Source organism: Pogoniulus pusillus, chromosome 13, assembly GCF_015220805.1.
Source record: "Pogoniulus pusillus isolate bPogPus1 chromosome 13, bPogPus1.pri, whole genome shotgun sequence".
Lineage (NCBI taxonomy): Eukaryota > Metazoa > Chordata > Aves > Piciformes > Lybiidae > Pogoniulus > Pogoniulus pusillus.
This window is the reverse complement of record NC_087276.1, coordinates 24,865,249-24,892,088: the sequence shown is the minus strand read 5'-3', so window position 1 is coordinate 24,892,088 and position 26,840 is coordinate 24,865,249. Positions and strand designations below refer to the sequence as shown.

The 26,840-nt window shown below is 46.2% G+C and overlaps 1 protein-coding gene across 10 annotated transcripts in view; it reads right to left on the bottom strand.

Annotated features, from left to right (window-relative positions):
- RNF216 (ring finger protein 216) overlaps positions 1-26,840 on the bottom strand; it is an 89,753-nt gene that overhangs the window by 53,120 nt on the left and 9,793 nt on the right. For 5 of the 10 annotated variants that reach the window (XM_064153610.1, XM_064153615.1, XM_064153614.1 and 2 more), the window contains 13 exons: positions 25,005-25,105; positions 19,091-19,220; positions 17,361-17,524; positions 15,492-16,337; positions 13,508-13,584; positions 10,488-10,590; positions 9,412-9,576; positions 8,125-8,239; positions 7,479-7,618; positions 6,488-6,538; positions 5,009-5,146; positions 3,896-4,044; positions 3,368-3,446 (listed from right to left, as the gene is read on the bottom strand). In XM_064153610.1, the coding sequence (XP_064009680.1) occupies positions 3,368-3,446; positions 3,896-4,044; positions 5,009-5,146; positions 6,488-6,538; positions 7,479-7,618; positions 8,125-8,239; positions 9,412-9,576; positions 10,488-10,590; positions 13,508-13,584; positions 15,492-16,337; positions 17,361-17,524; positions 19,091-19,157 (2,094 nt within the window). In that variant the 5' untranslated portion in view covers positions 19,158-19,220; positions 25,005-25,105. Of the gene's footprint in view, positions 1-3,367; positions 3,447-3,895; positions 4,045-5,008; positions 5,147-6,487; positions 6,539-7,478; positions 7,619-8,124; positions 8,240-9,411; positions 9,577-10,487; positions 10,591-13,507; positions 13,585-15,491; positions 16,338-17,360; positions 17,525-19,090; positions 19,221-20,260; positions 20,413-25,004; positions 25,106-26,840 lie in introns of those variants that run through there. The other 5 variants (XM_064153612.1, XM_064153617.1, XM_064153611.1 and 2 more) reach the window with 3 other exon arrangements.

The window sequence follows — 26,840 nt, the reverse complement described above, 5'->3', positions numbered from 1 at the left end:
AGAGACCCAGCAGGCAAACCCTCTGGCCAAACACAGCCTCATTAGCTGAGAGCACTAAGGAGCCCTGGACACGAAGGGCAGTTGAGGGCAATGGGATTTCGCCCCATGTAGCCACGCACCATCACCTCTTAAGCCAGCCAGCACCAAGGCAGGTAACAACCCAGCACAATAAAGTAACAGCTTAAAAGGTTTTAAAGCTATGCAAAAGGAGGTGAGGAGTTTTTTTTAAGGAAAAGTCTTGGAAATACAAGTCCCTGCAATATGGCCTATGAAACATTTCAACACTATGAAATGAGTGGAGGGTTTCGAGCTCTCCAGCACCGGAGGGACATCGCTTCTCTGTGCATGCATGATTTCCATGGCAACAGCAGCTTTCACCTCCCCATCTCTTGGCTGGCTGAAAGCCCTGCAATGCTTTGTGCTGAGACTGCAAAGAGGGGAGACCATCTCCCCCCACCCGCAGCACAGCGAGCAGCTGGGAACAAAAGCCTTGTCTTCCCCAACAGCATGGGGGTTGGGGAGGAGAAAGGATGGACTTCCTTTTCTGGTGGCAAGCAGCACTTCCCCCAAAGTGCAGAAGTGCCCCCTCACTTCCCAGTGCTGCACAAGTCAGCAAGCAACATGTGCCTCTCCTAGGTTCCCCAGCATTGCCAGCTCTGGTTTGCTGTGTCAGAGCAGAGGGAGAAGCAAGCATCATTAGAGATGATGAAATTCAAGCACTGCTTTCACGCAGTGATCCTTGCGCAGAATAAGATGGAGGTTGATAGAGCAGACAGGCAAAGCCTCCTGTCCTTGGGCTCCATGCATGGTCAGCAACCTGTTATAAAGCAAAACCTTAAAATCTGTTACAGAGCCCAAATCCTCAGGTAGGTCTGAGCAAAAGCTGTCTCTCCTCAGCACTGGGTCACACTGCACACACACAGAACGCATCCAAAGGGTGTCTTGGGCAATGCATTCCCTTAATTAAGCTTTTCCTCCACCCTGCAGTTTGTGATATTAAGATTCAAGCTCTTGCCACCTAACTAGAAGCCAAACTTCATGCCCCACAGCTGGAGTCATGGTGGCCCTGGCAGATGGTGTAGGCTCATATGCATGCTCCCCATGCAGCCATTCAGGCACAGAAGGCAACCAGCAGTTCTGACCGTTGCTCAGGTTACAATTAGCCATATTTTGACCCCTGCAAGGTGCAAAATGATGGGAACTACAGGTGAGATGCATAAGTAGTGACCTGTGTATGCCTACAGCTCCTCTTACTGAGCCCAGCATACATATATACAGTCAAAATGAAGGCTTCCAGCTGGTTCCCATCAGTTACTTGACAACATATCCATAGCTGGCCCAAATATGAAGCAACCTCTCTGGAAAATTTAAATGAAAGCCTCAGAGTAGCAACATGAATTCTCAAAGCAAGACAAAAGATCCAGGTGATGGAGCACAGAAATATAACAGGTCCACCATCTGGTCCTCCTCTACCCACCCCTGAAGAGCCTTGAAGCTTCAGGGGAGGCACATTTTTGACCTTTCCCTTTCCACACTTCCCCTTACTTCAGGTTCAGCTGTGCAAGTGCAGTCCTTCCAACTGGAGAAATACTTCTTCCAGGATCAGTCATCACCCCCACCGAGGCTGCCAGAGGCACTGCTAGCAAAGCCAATGCATCCTCTCTCCAGCCTCTGAAGAGTTCCCTAGATTAGCCCTTTCCTCCCTAAGGGCAATGGCTTCCTGCAAGCAAAAGTATTAACTGAAATCCTTCATTCTAGAGAGAGACAAGATAGCAGGAGCATGAAGAACCACTGCAGCTGATGGTGTGAGACCACACCACATCCTGCTATCCAAATCCCTCACCCTCAACTTCAAATCTTGAAGTCGTTAAAGACTTCTAAGAGCAGCATAAAGCTACTCAGCAGATTTTCAGCTAATGAATCAACACAAGCTGTCCAGGAAAACAGAAATCCAGCCTGCTGGAATGCTGCAACCCCAGGGAGGGGAGACAGGCAGTAACGCTAGGAAGGAAATGAAACAGCAAACCAGAAGGAAAGGGAACATTTCAGCACTGACCCCTCTTACACAGTTACATAGCTTAGGGATAAAAAAAGCAACTTCGACTCGGTTTGCACACTGAAGCATTCACTTTCCTCAAGCCTGAGCTTTGCTCTGTGGTGCTGACACATGTACGCTTGGAAAACAACTCGGGTTTTGCAAGAACAGCGAGACAAAAAGAAGTTGGTTTAAACGTGAATCAACATTGCCACCTAGTGACCAGCGAACCTCCTCACTCTGGTACTTGGGACGCTCCATCAGAATTGTATTGCTTCCCCAAATGCTAGAGGTGAATGTCTGAAAAAGGTATCTGGAGATGAAGAGATCTAAGTAACAGAACTGTGCTTTTTGTTTAGGCATCTTTCTCCTCCCAGTGAGTTCAGTTTTCACTACAGAAAGCAAAAGTTCACTGCCGGCAACTGCAATTTTCCCAGGCAACAGAATTTGACTTCCTACTAATTTCTTTTTACCAGCAAACTGTGGCATGGCATCAAAATGAGAACCCAAGGCTATGGCAGCTACAAGCTTAAGGTTAATGCACTTCAGAGGAATGTCAGAGATGAGCAGAAATCTCTGCTGGGGCACAAGCAGCTCCCTGAAAGTTGCAGGAGAATTCATTGTTGTGGCTAAAGTTATGCAAGACGCCTTTGTAGCTTCAGTGCTAAACGCTGATATTGGCACCAGATGCAGGCAGGGTTCTGCAGACATTCAGCAGACTGGGAAACACATTTCCATGCTTCTGTTTTTCCCCAGAACAGATGGTGCAGAAGCAGCAAGTTTCCCCCACTCCATCCCCCCATTGGGCCTGATGATTCTCCCGTTATGGTTATTAGCAAACTTTGAGAGAAGCACAAAGATCTTTTGCCCTTTGAATGGCTCACATTTCAGTGAGTTCTTCCAACAGGTTTTTTGTCACTTCCAACCGAATCCAAAGTATTCAGGCAACAGCATAAAAGAGAAATGCAGATGCTGATTCTCTTAAGGGTACCACACAAGGGTGTTCTCCAAAGTTTCATTAAAGGATCACAGTTTGGTTTTATGCCTTCTAAAGACCCAGCTCCTTGGACAGCTAAAACGTTTCTGTGTAAGACAACAATCTATGGCATCCAGAAGTCTTTTTAACCAACATCTTCCAAGGAAAGAAAGGAATACTGCTGCCTTTGAACAACAGTGCCCTGAAACTCATCTGTCCAGCCACACACTTCCAAGCAGCCTTGGCTGCTGCCCCATCCAGCCACAGCAGATACTCATTCACTTGCCACTCAGAAGTGAGAGTTCTCCTGCACAGCACTCCAGAAGAGACCAAATGGCCACGCATCCCCCAGTTACCTTTCTGCAGCGGGGATTAGGGCAGCTGAACCTCTTCACATCGCTGTCCAGCAGAGCTGGGAAGTTGCAGAAGGGACACCTAGAGCCCAAAAAGAAAAGAAGATACCATTAATGCAGAGTGCCAAACATCTCTTCACTGAGAGTGGATTAAGTGAGATAGCTCTGAGGCAGTTAATAAGGCTGCCAAGCAAACGCTTGCCGCCGGCATGTGCCAACTACTGCCTTTTTGCTCCTATTTCTTCGATCGCTTCCCTGTTTGCAATCAAAATATTATATGCTCAGCACTGCTTTTGACTGCGTAATTTAGAGGATCAGCACAGAGCTGGCAAGCAAATCTTAGGGGAGACATGTCTATTGAATTTTAATCTGCTCCCAGCCAAAGGCAGACCAAGTTGAATAAAAAGAAGGCTGAATTAATAATACAGCTCTTTGAAAGCTTCCTATCTCATAGTCAGCACACATTTAGGGTTTCAGGGAACAATTTTCTACCACAGTAAGTGCAATCTGCATCCTCTGCTGGACACTCACCTGACAAGCTCATCAGCACAGGCAGCAGCCACCTCCTCCTCAGCTTTCCGCTCATAGTATTTACAGAGGATGTTCTCTGGCAGCACTTTCTCCAGCTCACTGGTGGGGAATGAACATGTGCAACTCCCTTCCATGCAGCTGAGCTCTGACTAGGGTTGGAAGGAGAGAGCTCAGGCTGAGATCCCAGGACAAAAGAGTATCTAGAACATTTCCAAATAAACCAGCACAGGGCCTAGCTTAGAGACAATGGAGCTTAAATCAGCAGATGACTGCCAGAGAATGGGTTTGCTACAGAAAGAACAGGAGTAGTTAACCAAACAGAGCAGGCTTTGAACAAGCATTGAGTATGAAGGTGCTGGGATCACAGTTCACCCACTCCAAGTCCACTGTGACCACAGAGTAGGTCATTGCTCAGGTACAGCATGTTGTATTCTTGTCGATAGGGCCGCATAAAATACAGCTGCCAGCTTCTGTATCTACATGAAATACAGATCCCAGAGTACAAAAGCATCTCACAGATTGATCATCATATCTCAAGGCAAAGGAGCATGCACATCTCAGAGCAGATTAGTGATTTGGTTATAGCTAAGTCCTAGGATAACTGCCAGTTAAACTGGAGACTAAGGTTAATAGTATCATAGAGGAACCAACTCCCAGATTCAGTTGGGATCACAGTAATATTATGAAAGACAAACTCTTAGCTAGGAGACTGGCCCAGTCAGAGATAAGAGCATGTTCTCTGTGCAGATACTATTTGCTTTCAAGTAGAAGATAAAAATCAGATGAGTGCAAGTTGTTGTCACTATGAATGATGGAGAAAATTTTCCTAACGATTCAAGTTGCTGAGCATGGAGCACAAAGGATGGAGGTTAGCAAACTGAAATCCTGTTCAGCAAGGATCCCACTGTGAAGTTGTTGGCTTCACCTGATGGTGAGACTGACTGGTTGGATTTGGATTTCAGGATATAAATTCTATTCAGATATTTCCTGGGAAATAATTACATCAGATTTAAGCAACAACACTACGTGAACAGCAGCATGAGCTCCCAAAAGCAGCTTACCCATCTTCCCCCGTTTTCCCCTTAGGAAATTTTCCAGGTGGGAAAATCTTACCTTCCCAGAGCCAAAGACTGCCTCCTGAGCATACTTAATTAGGCACTCCTTGCAGAACAAGTGACCATCTGCACACTGAGTTAGCTCTTCAAAGGCAAACTCTCCATAACAACAGCGGCACTCTATCATCTGACCATCCTGCAGCCACAGACAGAGGTATCAGCATCATCAGAACAGCAACAGACAGACTCATACAACTGCGGGCCATAAACAATGTCAGTGCTAATTGTAAGGCAGAGCAACAGAGGAGGCTCAGGAGTGATCTTATTACTGTCTACAACTACCTGAAGGGGCATTGTAGCCAGGTGGGGGGTGGCCTCTTCTCCCAGGCAACCAGCAATAGAACAAGGGGACACAGTCTCAAGTTGTTCCAGGGTAGGTCTAGGCTGGATATTAGGAAGAAGTTCTTCACAGAGAGAGTGATTTCCCATTGGAATGGGCTGCCCAGGGAGGTGGTGGAGGCACCGTCCCTGGGGGTCTTCAAGAAAAGCCTGGATGAGGCACTTAGTGCCATGGTCTAGTTGATTGGTTAGGGCTGGGTGCTAGGTTGGACTGGATGATCTTGGAGGTCTCTTCCAACCTGGTTGATTCTATGATTCTATGTACACCATTCCATGAGATACCCTATTTAGTGGTCAAAATCCTCCAACTACTAGAAACTCACTTTTAAGTAATTTAACATCTACATGTCCTGTTTGACAGGTACCAAAAAAAATCTACACAACTCGTGGTGTTTAATAATTCTTAGCTCCCAGGCAGAGAAGCTTCTCTGGTTTGGAAAGCTGCAATGACAGGGAAGCAGCAGAGGGCACAACCATTCATGCTGGGAAAAAAAACCCCATAAGAAAATCACACTTCTTATCTTTTGCCCTCTCAAAGAATGTTTACCCATCTGCCTGGAGACTTTCTTGGCTTCTTCACTGCAGGAGTGGAGAAGCTTGCCACTGTTTAAAAAAATAAGTGTGACCACTTCTTCAAAAGGTCCAGTGAAATGGCCATTGAGAGAGCAAAGGTGATCCACAGCTGCTGAACTGTTCTCTAACTCATCTCCCTTTTGTTTAAAGAGAAAGATCTGATCCACAGATTTTCTCAGAGTCCCCTCTGCCAATGAGGAAGGCCTTTCTGCTGGCAGAGCTCCAGCAGCAGCAAATCTATTTTCAAGAGCCATAATGGTGGTAGCAAGAATAAACCTGCTACTACTCTGTTGCAATGTTTGTTGTGGCCAGTAAAGACACAAGCAGCAGCTGACTGAATTACTGCAGGATCATTACATGCGTCAATACCTTCTTCCTGGACTCAGCTCCTACCTTTGCTAAAAGCCAGCCAACACACACTGAGCAGGTTTTGCCAGCTCAGCAGAACCAGCACAATGAAAATGCAGCTTCAGGAAAGCTCCAGAAATCAAATCTGTGGAGCAAGAAGTGCAAAACAGTGTCTATGCATAAGCTGAACTCAGTGGTCCACATTACATATACTGACCTTCTGATACTGCTCCTCATTCATCTGCAGAGCAAGGAGAAAGTCTGCGTGCTGCAAGAGAGACACATGCATCTGTATTTACAGAATAAAGCAGCTTTCCAGCCTCTACACTACACACTTACATTATCTCAAGGCTAACAAGCCACCACAAAAGGCTCACTGTCTCCTTACAGCATCACTCAGCCCATCCTTCCAATCCATTAGGCTATTTATGATTCAGCTAAAACAGATGGGAGAAGCAAAGGCAAGAAGAACAAAGAAGAGAATTCTATATTATGGAGGGCTGCTGGCTCAGGTTTCCATGGCCAGTGATGATCTCACTCAATGGGCTCCTCCAGAGAAAGCCCCAAGGAACATTAGTTTTGTGTTAAAAAGGAGACACTATCCATCTGCCCAAGAGACAAAGATCTTTAAGGAGCTACTTCAGAAAGGGCTGTAGGTGCAGAGCTGTGAATTGAGTCCTTCCTCAGGCTAAGAAGGCAAGACAACAACACAGGCTTTGGAGGATTCTGCTTTGAAACATATGGCCTTCAGGCCAGGACAAGATGTTCTGGAGGCACAGACCTGCCAACTTCCAGAAGGCAGCAGAGTGAGTGGACACACTGATTTGGGCCTAGTCATTATTCACCACCAACACAGAGCTGCAATTCCAAGCCCTACAGAAGCAGAGAAGCCTGCTGACAATTAGAGAAAAATAATTATCAGAGCTTTTACTACTTCATACAAAAAAAAGGGGGCCTGAACAGCATTTAGAAAGGGAGCAGATAGATAATTTATCTAAGTATGGAACTCAATGCTTGACTTTTTTCCCTTGGAAAATGAGGTAGCCATGCACATAAAGAGGCAGGAAAGGGCAAAGGGAGTCACTTAGTCAATGCTTTTCTCAGTGTTTGAATTTCTCCAAGAAGCAGATTTCCATGTTTAAGGCCAAGACCTCCACAGTAGTTAAAGCCGTTTCCAACACAAGATCAAAGTTGCTCCTACCACTCACCTCTGCCATCTCTTTAACTTTCTGCTCATAGAATTCCTTCTCCAGCAGCACTGGTGGGAGAAGAGACAGCTTGTCATAGGACCTCCAGTGCCGTCTCTTGTTCTCCAGGAAGAACATGCGCTTCTCAATTTTCACATCCCCTAGAGCAGAGTTAAAGGCACAATGAAATGAGATGGAGCAGCCAGAACAAAGCTTAAATACTCCTGCCACCACACACCAAACTCCAGCATCTCAAACACAGAACTGTAACAAACAGAGGTACTAATGAAGAGTATCTCCAAAATAGGCACCAGGCAGTGATGGAAGCAAAGTTGGTTTGGGACCACAGGATGTTAGGGGTTGGAAGGGACCCAAGGAGATCATCGAGGCCAACCCCCCTGCCAGAGCAGGACAATACTATCTAATACAGATCACAGAGGAACACATCCAGACAGGCCTTGAAAGCCTCCATAGGAGACACCACAACCTCTCTGGGGAACCTGTTCCAGTGCTCTGGGACCCTTACAGTAAAGAAGTTCCCCCTTGTGTTGAGGCAGAACCTCTTTTGCTGCAAACACATCCCTTCAGGAATAAACCTTTCTGCTGCAAGCCAGCTCTGCTTACCATGGTAATGCAGAAAGCACCAAGCATCCAGCTTGGTATTTACCTTGCTCGAATTTGAAGTCTATGTATGAATACTGATTCATTTCTTTCCTCCTTTTGCGTTTCCCGATGGTTTCAGGAGACAGCTCCTGCCATTTTTTGATAGCATCTGAAAAGGCCTAGAAAACAGTAACACAGACTCAAATCCTTTCTGTTCCTGGAAGGAAACAGAAGCAGCACATACTTCAAATGGAAGCACAGTGCAAACACGTGCAAAACTGATTCAAAATCAGAAAGCCAAACGCTCCATTATAGAGGCAAATACACTTCTTCCCTTTCTCATCTTGTTGCTTTATGTACTCATAAAGCAACCCTTCCATAAAAACAAAATAGCTGACCAACACTCCACAACCCTTCAGTTATTAACTCTAAAATAGATGATGTCCACTGGTGTAAAAGAGCTGGCTGGGATTTCTGGTGCTGAGTTTGGGTCTTTAGTTTAAAGAAGAAAAGTTCAACTACTCTGCACTCAGGCAAGTGAAGAGACAGACAAGTTGTGGGTAAGTCATAGAACGAATTAGGTTGGAAGGGACCTCCAAAGGTCATCTAGTCCAACCTCCCTGCAGTCAGCAGGGACATCTTTCATTAGATCAGGCTGCTCAGAGTCTTGTCAAGTCTGAGTTTCAGTATTCCCAGAGATGGGGCCTCAAATACCTCTCTGGGCAACTTGTTCTGATGTTCTACCACCCTCGTGGTAAAGAACTTGTTCCTAACATCCAATCTAAATCTCCTCTAATTTCAAACCATTGTCCCCTGGGAACAGTCCCTTTCCAGCCCTCTTGTAGACCTCCTTCAAGTACTGAAGGTTCCTGTTAGGTATCCCCAGAACCTCTTCTCCAGGCTGAACAATCCCAGCTTCCTCAGCCTGTTGATGTAGGAGAGATGCCCCCTGACCATTCTCATGGCCCTACTTTTGACCCACTCCCAGAATAGCAGCAGTTAAATGTTTTAAGATTTAGCTGTATGTCTAGGCTTTATCAGCAATAACCACACTTCAGCTGCCGTGTACAGGAACACTTCTCAGTTTAATTCACCACCTGCCATCAACTAGCTGGGGCTTCCCCAGTTTTCCTATTAGAGAAAGTAAAAACTTCTTGTAGCATTCTGCCTGCCCAACAAATTTTGCAAGCCTCTGCTAAATGGATTAATACTTCTTCAAAGGAAAGGAAGATGATTAAAAGCCCCATAACCACATGCTAGTAGATGGTGTAGTAAAGCAAAAGCCATTGTACTGCTCTGCACAGATACAGAAGATAATCCTAGGAAGGAAAAGAGACATGAACTGGAGAACCTTTCTTGTGATTGCATAGTGTCCCTTGAGTTCGTGTAGTGCCCACTTAATGTCTTGGCTGCTCAGCATTTTGAAGTCTGCCATAAGGAGGTCAGCAGCCTGGACAAAGCACCGTTGATCAAGTGGGGTGAGCTTGGAGAAGTCAAAGTAGTCCACTTTAGGCACCTAAGGAGAAAATGTGAAAGACATAAAGTATCTCTTTCTCACTACATATATAAATACACACAAGAACATCCCAAGCCATGCTGTCATTCATCAGGACCTTCTGTGAGCCCACCAAAATTCAGGTTACGTGGCACCCAGCCTGAGCACCTATCTAACCACAGACTCAGAGCACAGTGTGAGTGTGAAGCCTACTGGTTTTTGTGCTTGTGTGGGTAAATCTACCCTGAGCTGCACCCCACCCTGGCATTTCAAGTCATTGTGTATGGATACATGAGACAGCAAGGAGAGGATCCTGTCTAGCTCTAGACAGGAGCAAGAAGAGGATGCTAGTTCAGTTCTAGAAGGGGCAAACAGCTTTACTTGTTCAAGGTTAAGATGCTTCCAGGAATAAAAAGAGGTAATCAGCATTTCTTTCACAGGCCACACAAAGCTATTTCAGACTCAAAGTAGCTCTGAGAGAATTTTTTTGACAAGGGAATTTTTGAAAAAAATCAATAAAATCAAGAAGCTGTAAGAACCATTTGCAGTTAGGAGGCTGATAAGGCAATGCCTAAAGGCCACACAAAGAGAGACCTGAGCGTTGAGTCTGCTTCGTGTGACAGAATGACCAGGGAATATTTGTCTCACTTATCAAAACGAGCACTTCAGAGGCAGACAGGGCAGAAGGTCTTGCTGAAGGCAAAAGTGCAGCTGTGCAACAGCAAAAGAGGAAAGTCTTGGAAGTCTTCTTGCAAGCAACTAACTGTTGCTATTTAATGTCAGCTTAAATGTACCCAGAGGCCCTCCTATAAAGGTATGGGTCAAGCAAGCACTCTACAAATGTGCACTAACAGAACCAGACATCCAAAGCTCCACTCAAGATGCACAGACTGTAGGAGAGGCATGTTGCAGATGAGGACACTCTCACTTGCCTTTGTCTCGTCTTGGCTGGCGAGCAGGCTGCTGCTGGGATTCAAAACCACTCTGCCTTCCTTCTTGGGGTAATCTGGATTTTCCAGAAGAAAGTTACAAAGTCTGAAAAAATAAAGAGTTCAGGGTTTGAATTAAAGCCTCCAGTCTTAACCTACTTCCAGAGCAGAGAGAGAAACACATTTAAAATGAGTTGACATACAACATATACTTGAATTAACAGGTCTCATTGTAATAAAGCTTGAAATCACACCAGCACTGCCCAGCTTCCACTACAAACTGTCTAGCATTTAGAAACCCAGTAGAGAACGCTGAAAAATGCCTACTGGCCTGTAAATGCAGCATAGCTGAGGTCTGATCACAAACAACCCCAACCGGCAGGGAAATTTACTTCTCAGATTAGGAAAGACTCCAGCAAGTAGTTTCAGGATACTCCATTGCTGAGATCCACAAATAGCTCAGAAGCCCTTTTGAAAGGGAAGCTTGCTGTAGGCTGTTTGAATGAGAGCCTCACAGCTTATTCCCAACCAGCACTAACCAGCTGCACTAGCTGGGTCAAGCCACATGGGCTAATTCCTCAGTTTCCCCAGCCATAGAATAATATCCCCCCTGAAAGGAGCTAGGACAAGCAATTAACATTTGTAAAACGCCTTGAGTGAGAAGGTGCTAGGTTGCAGCAAAGACATAATTGCAGCTAATTTACATTCCTGATGTCAGAAATCAGTTCCTAATTAAGAAATCTGAACTGGCTGGAAGCATTAACCCACTATCAAGGCATGATTACTTTAGCCCTGCTTTCACATTCAAGGCATTTCTTTTTGTTTAATCAGGTAGTGACATATTGAGCTAGAAGCTTTTGACTGAGTGTGAATGCTTCTGCACACAAAAGCTGAATAGATGCTACCCTGCTAAGAGGAGCTCCCACATCTTATCTTTCACATCAGCTGCAAGTTTGAAGCCCATCATTTCAGAAAACAACCAAATATCCTGGGCGCTGAGCATTTAATAGCTTCCAGCCCTCCCCCACCGGCCCTTTTGTCAAAGATAACCGTTTTAATCCAACAAAACAAACTTCAAGGAGCTGCAGCTCAAGCAGCAAGGGTTGGAACTATTCTGCCACGTTGCCATTCATCGCCGAGGATTTTCAGCGATGTTAACCTTCAGCGTCTGACAATTAGTTAAGTGGGTCCCAGCGCACAAGGCACGCACACTCGCCGCACTCTTCATTAATATCTGCACCACGGGACACAGAGCCGGTTAAAAGCCTCATCCCTACCCAAACCCAGCCACCCTTATTTATTATATCTCAAGCCTGATTCAGCTTGACGTGCCATAGAGATCAAAGAGACCCTGCCAGCGAGGCTGACCAGTGCTTTGACCCGTTTGTTCTCACACAAAAGATGCAATGACAACTCAAAAGATAGTTTGGTTAAAGGAATAAAAATACGGAGAAGAAATCTTTATCATCCAGTAAGTGGGTAATGCACCACTGAGCAGACACTGTAGATGGCCCACAAGGAAGCCTGTAAGCACCTTTTCATCTCGTTGGGTCTGTGGCTCACAAAAGGAGAGAAGAGATTTCGGGAGCAAAAAGGGAAGGAACACATTAAGACACAGAAGCCCATACTGGGATTTAATTCTATCAGGCTTTGCTAAATCCCCACAGGACACAATAACAAGTTTTTTTCACACAATCTGGGAGAGGGTCCCTGCAGCCAGATGCCTGATTTCAACAGCCCAACTGCCCTGGGCAATGGCCCTGTTGGTCTTCTACACTCTCCATGCAACCATTGTCCGTGTGAAGTGCACCAAGAATGTGGCACAGGCACTTGAAAATCGCTCTCATGTTGACCACACCACCACTGTGGGGAAAGCACTTTGGAAAGGCAAGAAAGAAATTAGAGGCTGATGACTTTCTAATCCAGAATTCCTGCTTTGGGGACATGACTTCACATCATAGGCAAAGGCATTAGAACAGGAAACTTATGCCCAATGGATGGGATCATCCTTACTTCCTAGCCAGTTAACTGCTTTATGGCTAAATAGCTAGTTCTAAGCCTCACACACTTAAATGCTGATTACTCAGTGCCCTAGTTACCTGGAAAAGGCATTGGAGTCATACAAGACAGGGAATATTCTGGCAACTAACACCTATTCTTCATTCTTGCATCATGTAACTAATTTTAACGTGTTCGAGGTAGTGGTGACAGCTGCAGGGAAAAAGAGGGCAGCCACCTAGCAGCAGACACATCACAAACGATTTACTTCAACCCATCTCCTCTCCATGACTTCAAAACTTTTGATTCTAACCCAGAGATACTGAGCATGATGAACATTAAGGTGTTCTTGAGCTGTTAACACAACTAGGAAAGCAACAGTCATGCATGTTGATTTTCCACTCCTTTCATTTCCCTTCTTGGCTCATGTTTCTGCTCAGTTTGACCCAAATCAGTCCCTCAACAAACATCTAGAATCAATCCTACCAGACCTTAAATGTTTACTCTAGTCTAGCTGCAAAAAAGGGATGTGAGAGAACTCAAACAGTACTGCTGCTGCTTGATTAAGTAAAGAGGGTAAAAGCCAACATGATGACACTAAATAAAGGTGTCCAACAGGTCAGCTTTACCTGAAAAAAACAGTGAAATGAAGAGGTAGGAAACCATTTCTCCAACTCAAAACTCACCAACCCACCCCTCCTGTTATGTTTTACAGAAGTAAATCTCAACATCTTAATCCTGATGCTCACACTTGTAAGAACTCTAGTAATGGTTAAGAGGAAACCACATGTAGTATCTTTAAATATCAAGGGATCTTAAAGGCCAAGAAGCTACACAACATCAGCATTAGAGAGGATTTAAGAAATGCTCTATCAGAATGGAAAAAAAAAATCTCTGCTCTTTGGCACTGTCAATGCAGTGCTGACTCTCAGCCTACAACAGCATCAGCAGCAGGTTGGGGAGTGGAGATGTGACTGCAGCCAGACTGTTGTGTGATACACTCTGGCTCTTAGGTCTGTACTTACACATTTAAGTCATAGCAGTTCTTGATGCTGATCAGCTCTTCAATGTATTCCTTCTGCACATCTGGGAATCTTGCTTCCTACAGTAGGAAAAGCTAAAGGTTATGTAGGTGTTAGAGGAGCTGTGTGGCTCAACCTAGCAACAGCATCAAAGACAAAGATTTATAGGTGACTATCTAGCATGCTCCTGAGACAAAGGCCAAAGTGGATTTCAAGAAATCATTTACATCCATCCAGTCTGCACACTGCAAGCTGCTGGGTGTCCTTTGCTCCACATGGTGATTGCTAGCAGCTCTCTCCCCCAAGAGTATGGGTAGTGATGCAAATGGCCACGAGCACCTGGCCTAACAAGTGATTCAGGCTGGGAAGAGGAAAGGCAGGTAGGTATGATCTACAACACAAAAAGAGCTAATATTTAACTTCAGACAGAAGAGTAAGGAGTTCCAGATTGTGTGCTGAAAGACAACATTCCAAAGCAAAAGGGAAAGAATCTACAACACATACACCCACCCAAAAGCACCCAGACAAGGGCAACAAGATCAGAACAGCCAACAAACCATTACTGGCATTTCTGTGAAAGCTCTTCCAGCATTAACCACATAGCACAGAGTGCCTTTTGGTGCTCTCTCATTGGGTTTCTGCACAGGTATCACAATTGGTTGCAGCACATATTTTACTTTGCAGGCCTGGACAGTCAAACAACCCAGTGCAAAAGTATCAAACCAAGTCACTAATCAACAAGGTCTTTGGAAAAGAACTGACTTTTGTTGGGCTGCTGCTTGAAGAATCATAGAATCAACCAGGGTGGAAGAGACCTCCAAGATCATTCAGTCCACCCTATCACCCAGCCCTATCCAATCAACTAGATCATGGTACTAAGTGCCTCATCTAGTCTGCTCTTGAACAATCCCAGTTTCCCCAGATTCAGGATGTGGAAGGGAGACTTGGAGGGGATGGGGGTATGTGTAAGATAGAAATGCAGTAAAACATGCTTGCAATAAAGTATTCCATAATGCATCAAGAGAGACTCCTCCTGCCCAGTTATCAAGGGGAGGAATGCACACTGGACAGGGAGTTAGACAAGTATCACCATATTCTTGTTTTGTTGGTTTAATTACACATCACCCTGTCCAAGCTGCTGAATATATTGAAGGTTGAGGAGTATCCTTTTTTAGTGATAGTTCAGCTCCTGTAGCTAGTGTTCTTCATGCTAAGCTTCAAACAGAGTCCAAGTGGAGCCTGGGTAGTCAGCTACATGAGTTTATACATTGTTTACTCATATCCAGTAATCCCTCAGTGCTGCTCCTTGGAAATCCACACGGCAAGGGCAACTGTTACCCCTGACCAGGCCTTGAGTGACCTGTTTTAGTGGGAGGTGTCCCTGCCTAAGGCAGAGGGGTTGAGCTAGATGATCTTAGAGGTCACTTCCAACCTAAGCCATTCTATGATCCTATGACCACCACTGCTATGGGAGGGCCAGCTGGAAGCAGCCATGGCTTGCAGCCATATGCCTCTAAGCCTTCTCTACCCCACCCTCTGAACCTTTATCAGTGTTTAGTGCCTCAGTTTTGCTCTAGAGAGCTGGGTTAGGAATCAGCCAGACACAAACAAACCACTAGAACTGAGAGGGCAGTGGCCTTTAGGGGAACAGACCCCATGCCCTTTCACCTCACTGTGCCTTTCAGATAGTGCAATCATGTGTGCTTAGCCTCTCTGGTTGAGAGTCCATCCCAAACCAAAGAGCACCCTCAACATTCACATCCTCTCATCACATCTGCCATAGTGCTGGGGTCAGTCTTTCAAAATAGAGATCTCCAAGACAGTTCAGTGGATGCTCCTTATCTATTGCATTAGCTGAGTCTCAGCCAAAACAGAGGAATTGCAGCCGTAGTCAAGAGGGCTTTGGGCAGGTGAAACACAACACCTTGAAAAACCTGTCTGAGAAGAACATACACACCAAAGGCAAACGAGCCCTGGGAATACTTACTGTCTCTCTGATGAGCAGCACAGTGAGGTCCTGGTCCTCCCCAGTAGCTCCTTGTTCTGGCACATTACTAGAGCCAAGTTCATGAGAGTCCTGTGCAGGGAATGCTGGCCCTGGCTGCTCATTGTCTGTCACTGCCTGCTGACCCATTTCTTCTGGCGGATGTGCTGGCTGGGGGGAAGCAGGACCTGGAATCCCATCCTGCTGTGGTTCTGGCCGAGGGAAGGCTGGACCAGGAGCCTCCTCTCCATACACCCTCAGAGATTCTGGGTCTGCTTCAGGTTGCACTTGCTGAGGAGCACAACCATTTGCTACAGTATGCGTCTCACCTTCCAGCGTCTGGAGGGACAGGCAATTCAGCTGGCCCTTCTCCTGCTCTGTGGTAGTTCCCAGTGCTCCTCTGAGGTTTTGCCCTGACTTCAAGTCCTCTCCTTCCCACCCCTGGGCTTCCATTTTTAGTTCTTGTGGTGGTGGCAGGTCTGCGTTCTCCAGACTAATGATGTCTCTGTTAACAACAGGCTGTGCACTTGTCTTTATTGCTGGAAGCAAACTTGGGCCAGGCTCCTGGTTACTTGTAAGTTCAAAACTGGAGCCATTAAGCTCAGATGACCCAGGCTGCTGTAAGGCAACGTTCTTAATCTCATCCCTGCTTGGTCCAGCACTGCTCTCCATCACGTGATTATACTGATCTCCCTGGCACAGCAGAGTAGAGATGCTGTCCTGCAGATGTATGCTCCTTGGGGACTCCACAGCACTTTTAGAACCAACTTCTCCCACGGTGTTCGCACACTGCCATTGAACAGCAGGTCTGATGACATTGGGACGCGCAAACCGCTGCTGCTTTGGGGTCTGACAAAGAAAACAGGCAAGAGTAAGCAGGAGGTTTTGTCTGCCTGTCAGAAGCCTTGCTCCAGATGATCTTTTGCATCTAATCAAATTTCTGATGGGAAACAGACAGAAAGTCTGTTCAGCAAGGTGCTTAATAAGGCATAGAACTGCAACCCACACACCTTTGGTTTACTGAAATCCATTCTAAGTCTGTCCCCAGGTGTCAGGAACTGGGGATGTGCAGGACTTTTGGACTGCAATAACTTCCTGAGCTCACCTCAGCCTCCACTTCCCTCCCACTACATTGTCTGGAAAGGAGGAAGTGACAGCATGTTTGCATTCCCACCAATTTATCTCAATAGGCAGCAACCAAAGCTCAAAATATTTATCTCTGGCCTTGTTCGTGCCTCTGGCAGGTAGACTGCTGTATGCAGAGTCCAAGTATTCCATGCCACTGTTTTCAGTTAAGAAGCAGAAATGGCCTCACAACCCATTTTTTCAATGCTTCTGGTCACTTGAACAGATGAGTGGAATGTATTCTTAATATATATATAGCTTAGATATGGAATTAGATACTTAATCAGGGTAAGCTAAAGCCTTTGGTCCTTCTCTGTGTGACTGCTTGTGCCACTAAAAGGAGATTTATACCAGATGGGATGGCTTTGTAAAACTGTCCAGAGAGCCCAACAAGACATCAAACAGCACAGAAGGTCAAGCAAGGCAAGTTTTGAAAACCTGCCTTCTAGGGAACATCAAGTCCTCTTACAAAGCACTCCACACTTCTCTGGACTGACATGGATAACGTTATGGAAGCTACAGCCTTTGACAGGTAGAACTTTAAATACCACATAGTTTAACAGCCTAGTTCTCCCCTCCTGTGCCCAAAGCATGATTAAACACTTAACACCACAAAAGCAGTGTCACATCAACATTCACTTCAGACATCCTGAGAAAAGTACTCTAACTTGTCAGGACTCTCAAAAGGAACATATCAGATATTTGCATGAGTTGGCCACAAAGGCAAGTAGAAGAGCGAAAAATTACCTCTGTGAAGATGACTACATCATCATCCTCATCCTCCTCATGGTGATGTTCCACTGGTGTTTCCAGCAGCAATGGCAATTCTTCATCTGAGGAATCTGATATCATGATATGGCCCTCGTCCCTGCGGTTTACCCAGTCTGCAGTGAAGTCAAGTTGGCTATTAGCTAAAGGTAAACAAGTGAAATTACAGGGCACAGGCACCAAAACACCTGAAAAAGCAATCTTCACATGTGCATGGCAGCAAGTGGGAAGAAGCACTCAGAGGTCACTGGTTCCTCCACAAGTTGCTGTTACAGCCACTCCTACCTCCCTCAGACCTCTGAACAGAACTCCTGCACAAACCACAGCTCACCACAATGGCACATGCAAGAAGGTCACTGACACTTATGTAGAGATCCTTGGAATCACAAAACGGTTTGGGTTGGAAGGAACCTTAAACATCAACTAGTTCCAACCTTCTGTCGTGAGCAGGGATACCTCCTACTAGACCCGGTTGCTCAAGGCTTTACCTGAGGGCCCCAACTGGCCCCCAGGTTCTTCTAGCCCAAATGTCAGCATGAGTCAAGCTGCTGAACAATTATTCTGAGCAATGCACAGAGTACTTTGCAGTTTCTGCAGAGAAGCCCTGGACTTGTCAGCATTTCAGGGATGATGTGCTTCCTTCTATTGGCATACAGTGCATTCTAGAGGAGGCACAAGGTTCTCTGTGCCATTCAGCCTCTTTGCAAGACTGAAATAGGTCTCCTGGATGTGGGTGAAGAAGATACCCTGCTAACTACCTGAAGGGACACTGTAGCCAGGTGGGGGGTGGCCTCTTCTCCCAGGCAACCAGCAATAGAACAAGGGGACACAGTCTCAAGTTGTGCTGGGGTAGGTATAGGCTGGATGTTAGGAGGAAGTTCTTCACAGAGAGAGTGATTGGCATTGGAATGGGCTGCCCAGGGAGGTGGTGGAGTTGCTGTCCCTGGAGGTGTTGAAGCAAAGACTGGATGAGGCACTTAGTGCCATGGTCTAGTTGACTGGCTAGGGCTGGGTGCTAGGTTGGACTGGATGGTCTTGGGGGTCTCTTCCAGCCTGCTTGATTCTATGATTAGGTGACAACCTTGTCCCTCAAGGCTTGTAAAGAGTAGAATATAGATGCTACTGAGCACAGGTGCTGGAATTCAAGAGAGACATTGCAGCCAGAAAGAGACTTTCTGCACTGCAGGGACAGCCTGCATCCATGCTTTCCCCAAGACCTCACACACCATTTCAGCTCATGCTTTCCCACAAGTATTCACAAGTACTCATTTATTGCTGTTCAGGCACACACACAGAGCACCATTTCAGTGCCACTCTTGGAGGAGCAGGTGCCAATGTGCACAGTCCTGTGAAGGCACAAATGCAGAACTAGCCTACAAGGTCCTCAGAAGGGTGGAACACCAGAAGCCCCTCAGATCTGCTGAAATACCTCCACGTGATTGTATGATTCTGTGGTGCTGCCAAGGAGTTAGCAAACTGCCTTGAGGCAGCACTACGTGAGAAAGGCGAGAGTCAAATATTTTGCATGTCAGCATAAAAAGAGAGAATTTTCTGTGGGTGGCTGTGAAGGAAGTGTAACAGAGCAGTGTATGACATGGCAAAGCAGACCACCAGCAGGCTCCTACTCCTGCAAGTGTAGTGTCATGGATCCTGCTGCTTGCAAGCAGAGTTTTCCTGAGCTTGGGAAACATGCACCAGTGGGTACTCACCTTTCCCTCTGTGACTGCGGAAGCTCTTCAGCTTGATCACTTCTTCATTTCTACCTCCCTCTGCCATTTTAAACCACTGTACCCTGAAGTGTCAACACCTGGGCATGGCCAGCCAGGCTCACATGAGGAACTAGAAGACAAAATAAAAACAGGAGAGAGTGAGAAGAAACTCAGCAACACCCTAACTGGACTTTCCCAAGATTAAGCCACTATATCATTTTGGGGGTTCTCCTGGCTCCCCCAGAACAGTCTCTTCATGAGGGTTATTTTCCATACCAACTTGTCAGTGCCTGAAAGCAGAGATCTTTGTGTCACCTTCTGTTCTGACAGTTAAGACAGTCAAATGAAGAGTGCAATCAGGCCCCAGAGGCCTCTCTGGAGAGGACATGAGGAAAAGAAAAAAAGGCTATGCAATCATAGAAATGGGAGGGAGGAGAAGATGCAGTTCTGTCCAGTCAGAACTCAAGCCCCCATATATGGATTTCCCTCTGTTTCCAGTCAAAAACCTGATGCATCAGCTCACATCGTGGTGTTTCTGCCACCATCTACTGGTGAAAGGAACAAGAGTCATTTGCCTGAGCTGCCACAAGACAACACTGCAAACCTACATCTCAAATGTACCAGTTGATGCCACTATGACACTCATGTCATGTTCGTGTGTGGTATGACTTCGTGGCATTCAAGGGCTGAACCAAGGTGACCAGCTGATATCCTGGGTCAGACCAGACACCCCAGCTGTTTAGCTGAACCATGGACTCATACCGACATGGAGACACCAGCATCACACCCTGGATTCTCTTATTCACAAGCCACCAAGCTGAGACACAACTTCACAGGGACCAGATGCTTGGAGCTCACTTCCACAATGCCCATGCTGTTGGCACAGCAGAAGGAAGCTGCACACTCCTGGCAGGGCAGTGTACAAGTGTTTTGTGCCTGCACCATCAAGCATCTTGGAACAAATCACATTTACAGAACACACTTTCTTGCCACTAGCTGCCATGTTAAAGAGTACACTTGTCTGAGTTCTGACACACTCCCTCCTCAATGAGAGCTTGGTACAAATTTCAGGATACCCCAATCTGCCCTCAAACAAAAAAGAGAGCACAACAGCAATCAGGCTCCTTCACAGCACTGAGCTTTTGGGACCAAAATTTGCTACCCCCTCACCTGTTCTCAAAGAGGCACAATAAGCCAGCTGGAGAGGCCCCTGAGCAGGATTAGGAGTTCAAAGGAATCACTGCAACCTGAACAGTAGGTTTCCATTTTATGTTCTGTCAGCTTAGAGCTCTCAATTCCTGCTACTGCAGAGTAGCTGAATACACACAGGAACTCTGAGCACAATTTGATCACTGGAAGGAGAAAGGAGATTTTTTTTAATTGAGAAATACTCCTTGAGCACAAAGGAATCTGTATTATTAAATATTTACTGATGTGTAAGTTGGAGGAAAATGGTGGGTCTGCTGTAAAATCCTGTTTGCTAGTACACAAGGGCTGTATAAATTCCTCCTCAGTATTTCTGCTTAGCCTCCTCTGCAGGGAACAGGATTTGCAGCTAGGATAGCAAGATGAAGAAATCAGTTCAGATGCACGCCAGGTACTTGGATCTATAGCTCCCCAAGGAACTCATCATTACCAGCTTCAAAACATTTTAGTGCAGGACAAAATAATAAAAACAAGTGTAATTTAGTACCTAAAAAGCCAGAAGCCAAGGCACAACTCACAAAAAGCACACACTGCAGGGGTACACCAAGAGCTGGTTGGTTTGGGGCAGGAATCCTCCCTCCTCCTGCAGAGCAGCCTGCACAGACAAGGACTACAGCCTTGCTCTGCAAGGAAGACAGAGGAATTTTCCTGTTTGCAGGGCAGGATGCTCTCTCAACACAAACAAAGGCTGACAGCAGCATGGCTTGGTGTCCAAACCAGCCTTCTCCACAGGGAACCTCCACCACTCTGGGCTTCAAGACTTGGCTACACACAGCCACACTCACCTGGTCCCAGCACTAGTGATGGTGCAAATTTATGTAGGACATCAGTCAGGAGAACTGCAGAGGCCTCTTCTAACCAGTGTCACTACAAGCATGCAGCTACCCCTGTATTTGAGGCTTGACACCTCAGCAGCACACCCTGTTTCCAGTAAGCAGCTCCAGGAGTGTCATGGGCACGTTAATGTTTCAAAAACACTTCAAAAGCAAGACCTGGGGAGTGTTTCCTCTGGGTTCTTCAGCTTCTGCCTTATAAGCAAGAAAAAATAAATCTTATTTATTAGCCAGACTGGCGTGGAAGTGCTGTTCTCATCACTGCAGACAGACAGGTGCTGGAGCCACAGCTCAGCTCCTCACAGCTGGGTCACTGAAGTATACTTGGTGAAATCTCTGTCTTTTCTCAAAGGTCACATCCACATATTAGTTACTGCTACTCATGAATAGGCCTTGCACAGCATTTTCCAATCCTTGGCCCTCTCAGTACATCAGAAAACAAGATCAATCTGCTTCCTGCAATCAGAAACACAGAGAAATGGAAGCATGGAAAGGACCTGTGTGGCCAAGGCCACCAAGCAGGCCAGAAGCAGAGCCAGGAAGGTACCCAGACCTTTTCATGTCATGTCCCCATGCCAACCACTTCTGATTCCCAGCAGACTGGTCCTACAAAGGACTCCTTGCACCAACCAATGGACCCTACGTAGCTAGCACCCATCTTGTCTTGGATCATAGGATCAATGGATGTCAGGGGTTGGAAGGGACACAAAGAGATCGAGGCCAACCCACCTGCCAGAGCAGGACAATACTATCTAACACAGATCACAGAGGAACACATCCAGACAGGCCTTGAAAGTCTCCATAGAAGGAGACCCCACAACCTCTCTGGGGAGCCTGTGCCAGTGCTCTGGGACCCTTGCAGCAAAGAAGTTCCCCCTTGTGTTGAGGTGGAACCTCTTTCGCTGCAACTCCTATCCCAGGGAGCAGTGAGCAGAGCCTGTCCCCCCTTCCTGGCCAACCTTCAGATACTTATAAACATTTATCAAATCCCCTCTAAGTCTTCTTTTCTCCAGACTAAAAAGCCCCAGGTCCCTCAGCCTCTCCTCGTAAACCATGCCCTCCGGTCCCCTAATCATCCTTGTAGCCCTCTGCTGGACCCTCTCCAGCAGATCCCTGTCCCTCTTGAACTGGAGAGCCCAAAACTGAACAGAGTATTCAAGATGAGGTCTCACCAGGGCAGAGGGGGGAGTAGAATGTCTTCACACAGGCTCACACTCAACAAAGAAACTTCTCAGCAAGCAAAAAAGGCAAAGTATCATACAGAGACTGAGGAGGAACAAGGACACTCACGGAAGCTATAAAATCACTGCATCAAGTGGGGTAGACAGAGGCTAGACAGGTGTCTGCTCAGATTTTCTGAGCTAAGCCCAGTGGCTTGGATATTTCTCCCCTAGACAGGCATGCAAAGTGTTAGCAGAGCTGGGTACACACAGTTGGGTCAACACCACAATTGCTGGGGCACAGCCACCAAAAAAAAAAAATCTTTTCCCAGATAACTCAAATGGTGAATTGCCCAATGCTGGCTAAACCACATCTGTTTGCACCCAAGAACAAGGGGTAAGCCACAAACTAACATTACTAAAGGCAGCTCTGGTTCATGTAGAGAGGAACTTGCACACTTCAATCTTGAGCATCATGAAAGAGGTACAGGAAATTACCTGCAATGAAATGTGGGATAACAGAGTGTCACCCACATGTGTTAAGAAGATGGGCACAAACAACCAAAAAAAACCCCAAGAACTTATGGTGGTTTCAAAGCAGGAGTGTAACAAAGAGCATTAACTGTAATACACTGCTGCTGAAACCTGCTAGCTGCTGCAGGAATGTGGTCAAGGCCCTCACAGATCAGCGTGATCAAAGACAATGCCACGTGGACTCCAGACAACTCAATGTGAATTATGCCAGAGACTCTTTATTGAGTGTTCTGACTTTCATTACGTAGTCTTTGAGCACAGAGCACACACCTACACATTAGCATGATTAGGCAAGGACAACCCAATCCATCTGCATAAACCACACCTTGTTTTCCTCCATCGATGAGGTGTCTGTTATCTACCCTTTCTGAGATAAGGTAGCCAGCTGCTGCTGAGAACCAAGGTCAGCATCCCTCTGTTATTATCCTTCTCATTCTGTTCCCACAATACACAGCCAAGGAAACAACACCACCACCACCAAATCCCAAGTCTATTAAGAGCCAGCAATGCACTACTTTTCTGTTTCAAAACAGCCTGCATAAAAGCCCAAGCAGCTTAATAAAGCACTGCTTTGAGGGTTAGAGTAAAGCTTCCATCAAGAGCTAGCAGTTCATTTTGTCAATACTCAACACAGAGCTCAAGTTTAAACAAAGATCTATAAGCACAGGCCAGTTCCATCTAGTGGCATGAATAAGAAGTTTATTCATGTTTGTAGCACCAGGGCCTCCAAGAAGGTGAAGAAACAAGATCAAAGCCACCCTGGGGTCTTGCCCTACATAAACAACATAATAAAAAGCAAGGAAGACAGATAGAAAGGATATATCCCACACTACCTCAGTGATTTCTGTGCCTATTTATAGGTGGAGAATAAAGCTACCTATGAGCAAGCTCTAGCAGGACCACTGATTTTCTGCTGCACAGCCAAGAAAAGGATACTAAAACTGTTTCAAGGGAAAACAGACCTGGCAGCAGGCAGATGCACACTTTGCAAGCTTACCCCCACACACCTTTTCTTAAAGTCCTCCACTACAGTACACCAAACTGGACAAATATCCACATGGCACCACTAAAGAGCCACCCCAAAGCACAGTGGAGACCACCATGCTGAAGGGAGAGCCACCAAATCTTCTCTCCCTTTTCCACGTTACTCCATGTATTCATAACTGCACATCTAAGTTGTTTCACTGCACAGGCAATAAAATCCTCCCTGTTAATGTTTCTTCCTGCAGCAGCTTGAGAGGAGAGCAACCCATTAATAGAACAGCTAGTGGAAAAAAAAAATCAGAGACCACCAGGGACTTGTGTAACCACTCTCTGAACAGACCAGATCTCAGAGCAACAGCTGAGGTCACACTTACTTTCTGAACAAGCTTCTCACACGTGCACAAATATCATCTACAAAGCCACTGGTCCCAACCACTCCTATGAGTTGATAGATCAGCAGCTGAGCAGTGAAACAGGTCTCAGGTGCACACAGGATGCTTATACAAGGATTTCTCCATTACAGTGAGGGTGTTGGAGCACTAGAACAGGCTGCCCAGAGAGGCTGTGGAGTTTCCTTCTCTGGAGACTTTCAAAACCTGCCTGGATGCACTCCTCTGCGGCCTGTCCTAGGTGATCCTGCTTTGACTAATTCTCCAGAGGTCCATTCCAACTCCCTAACATTCTGTGATTCCAAAACCCATTCAGAATCCCTGCAGACACCACGTTACATATTTTTAGTCTAACCCTAAAAATAGCAAGCAGGGGTACTGTGCACATATTTAAACTCCCAGTGTATGTGGGCGTTCTGGGCTGCAGTAATTGGAGCAGAACTCAAATTCACTCCCTCCACCACCTCATGTTTGTGCTGCATCTTCAGACAGTGCTGGGATTTAAAGTGACAAAGGGAGACCCCCCACACACACCTCATCCTAGGCACATATAATCTATTTTTTCCCCCCACTACTTACAGCATTTGAAATCTTGAACTCCCACATTGCCAGGATGGAACTAGTCTCAGAGTGCTCTTTTCTGGCTCAAGGCAACAGGACTAGACAGTAAGCACTGCAGGGAGATAGGCATAGAAATCCCAACCAAATGGGGAGGGAATAAAAAGAGCAACTTGAAAGAGATGTCAGCAACATCAAATCATTGTGTGTTTCAGCCTCTCCCCCATACAGCAACACCAGCGTTGCTCACCTACGTTGACAGAAGAGCATCAACTCCCACTTTGTGCCTGCGGGCAGCAAATGTGTCTGCTGGTAGCCTGCGAGCAAGGTGAATTTCTGACTCTTTTCAAGCTGTTAAAACAAAGAGGAGCTACTTAAATAATGCATGGCTTGTGACAACCAGCAAAATGAAAAGCTAAAAATTCCATCCTTAAAAAAAAAAACCCAAACAAGCAAAGCACAACGGAAGGGAAATAAACCAGCTCGACTTACTGTCAAGCACTTCAACATTTCAAAGGGCTCATGATTTGCTGGGGGCTGCTCCTCCTAACAGTCACTTAGCAAAAGCAGGGAGAGTTTAACAGCGGCTGGTCATGCTAAGTGGCATCATTCCACCCCCAAAATTATGAATCCCCTGACCATCACCCAAAAAGAACCGCTCTAGACAGCTGTCCTATCTGCTGCGCACAAGGAGCTACCCCTGCTGTAACACATCTTGCTGAAGAATAAGGCCAGAGGACTTGCTGCAGGACTTTTGCCTCCCAGGTCTGCCCAGAGGTTTGCCCACAGCTCTGGGAGAAGGGAGAAACCACATCAAAACAAAAGCATCGGTCCCTGCCAAAAAGTCTTTCCTTTGTCCTCCTGAAGAGAGGCGTGGGTGAGCAGAGGCTTGCAGGCAAAAGCACCTGGTTTCCAGCAGCTTGGCTTGCTACAAATTATGGATTAACAGGCTATGAGCTACAGCTGTGTCACTGCTCCAGACTAATGAAAATCGCTTAGTCAGGAGCAATTAGGAGAGATTTTCAGGGATTACTCAGGTTCAAATCCCTATCTAGCCTGCCCCATTTCACAAGTCAGGATTCAAAGGAAGCATCTTAATTGTCTGCACATCACAAGTCTCGTAATCAACTTCACTTACAGGTCATCATCCCTGGAGGTGTCCAAGGAAAGACTGGATGAGGCACTTAGTACCATGGTCTAGTTGACTGGATAGGGCTGGGTGATTAGGTTGGACTGGATGATCCTGGAGGTGTCTTCCAACCTGGCTGTTTCTATGATTCTATCCCATGGAGGTGACATCATCACTTAATTATTGTTTCTTTTTTAAATACCCAATCTCCATTTTTATTACATCTATTAACACAAAATGCAAGAGGAGGGAAATCTCTCCAGCTGCATCTTATTCACCTAGCAGCTGGCCAGCTACAGTGATTCCACTTCTGACAAAAGCTCTCTCTGCTCTGTGAGTTCTTCTCTAACACCCAAGGCTGTTTTGAAACAGATGAGGTGGTTTTCCAAAAATGGGCTATTAGCAATTTAACTCAGCTGAAAATTTCTTATGTCTCTTCCTTGATGACTGGCATCAAGGTCAATTGCTGGACATTTCAGTGCCTTCCCATGACCCCCATCAGTCTTCAGGTAAATAACAGGGCTCCATACCACCACATCTTTCTGATCAGAGTGAGACTGCTATTTTGGATGCATGGGAAAAAACATGTCCTGCACAAGAGGTAGGAGAGCTTTGGATCAGTCTGCTCTGTTAGATTGAGCCCTGAAAAAGAGACTTAAAATTACAAAGTCTGGTTAGAAAGAGTTAATGTCATTGCCTTGAGCACCCCGTTTTAAGAGCAAAGTGGAAATTCCCTCTTCGAGGGAAGAGGCATCTCTGCAGTTAGCTCCTGCAAAGGGTGCTCCTCTGCCTGCCTGAGATTCCGGGCGTGTGGAAGATCAGTCAGTGCCATCCGCCAAATCCAAACCCTCCCTCTCCCATCCAGCGCACAGGTAAGGGCTTGGCATTTGTCTTCAAGCAACAATTCAGCCGCCAGCAGCTCAGCTGTGGCAGCGCACACACAAACCCACCCTCTTC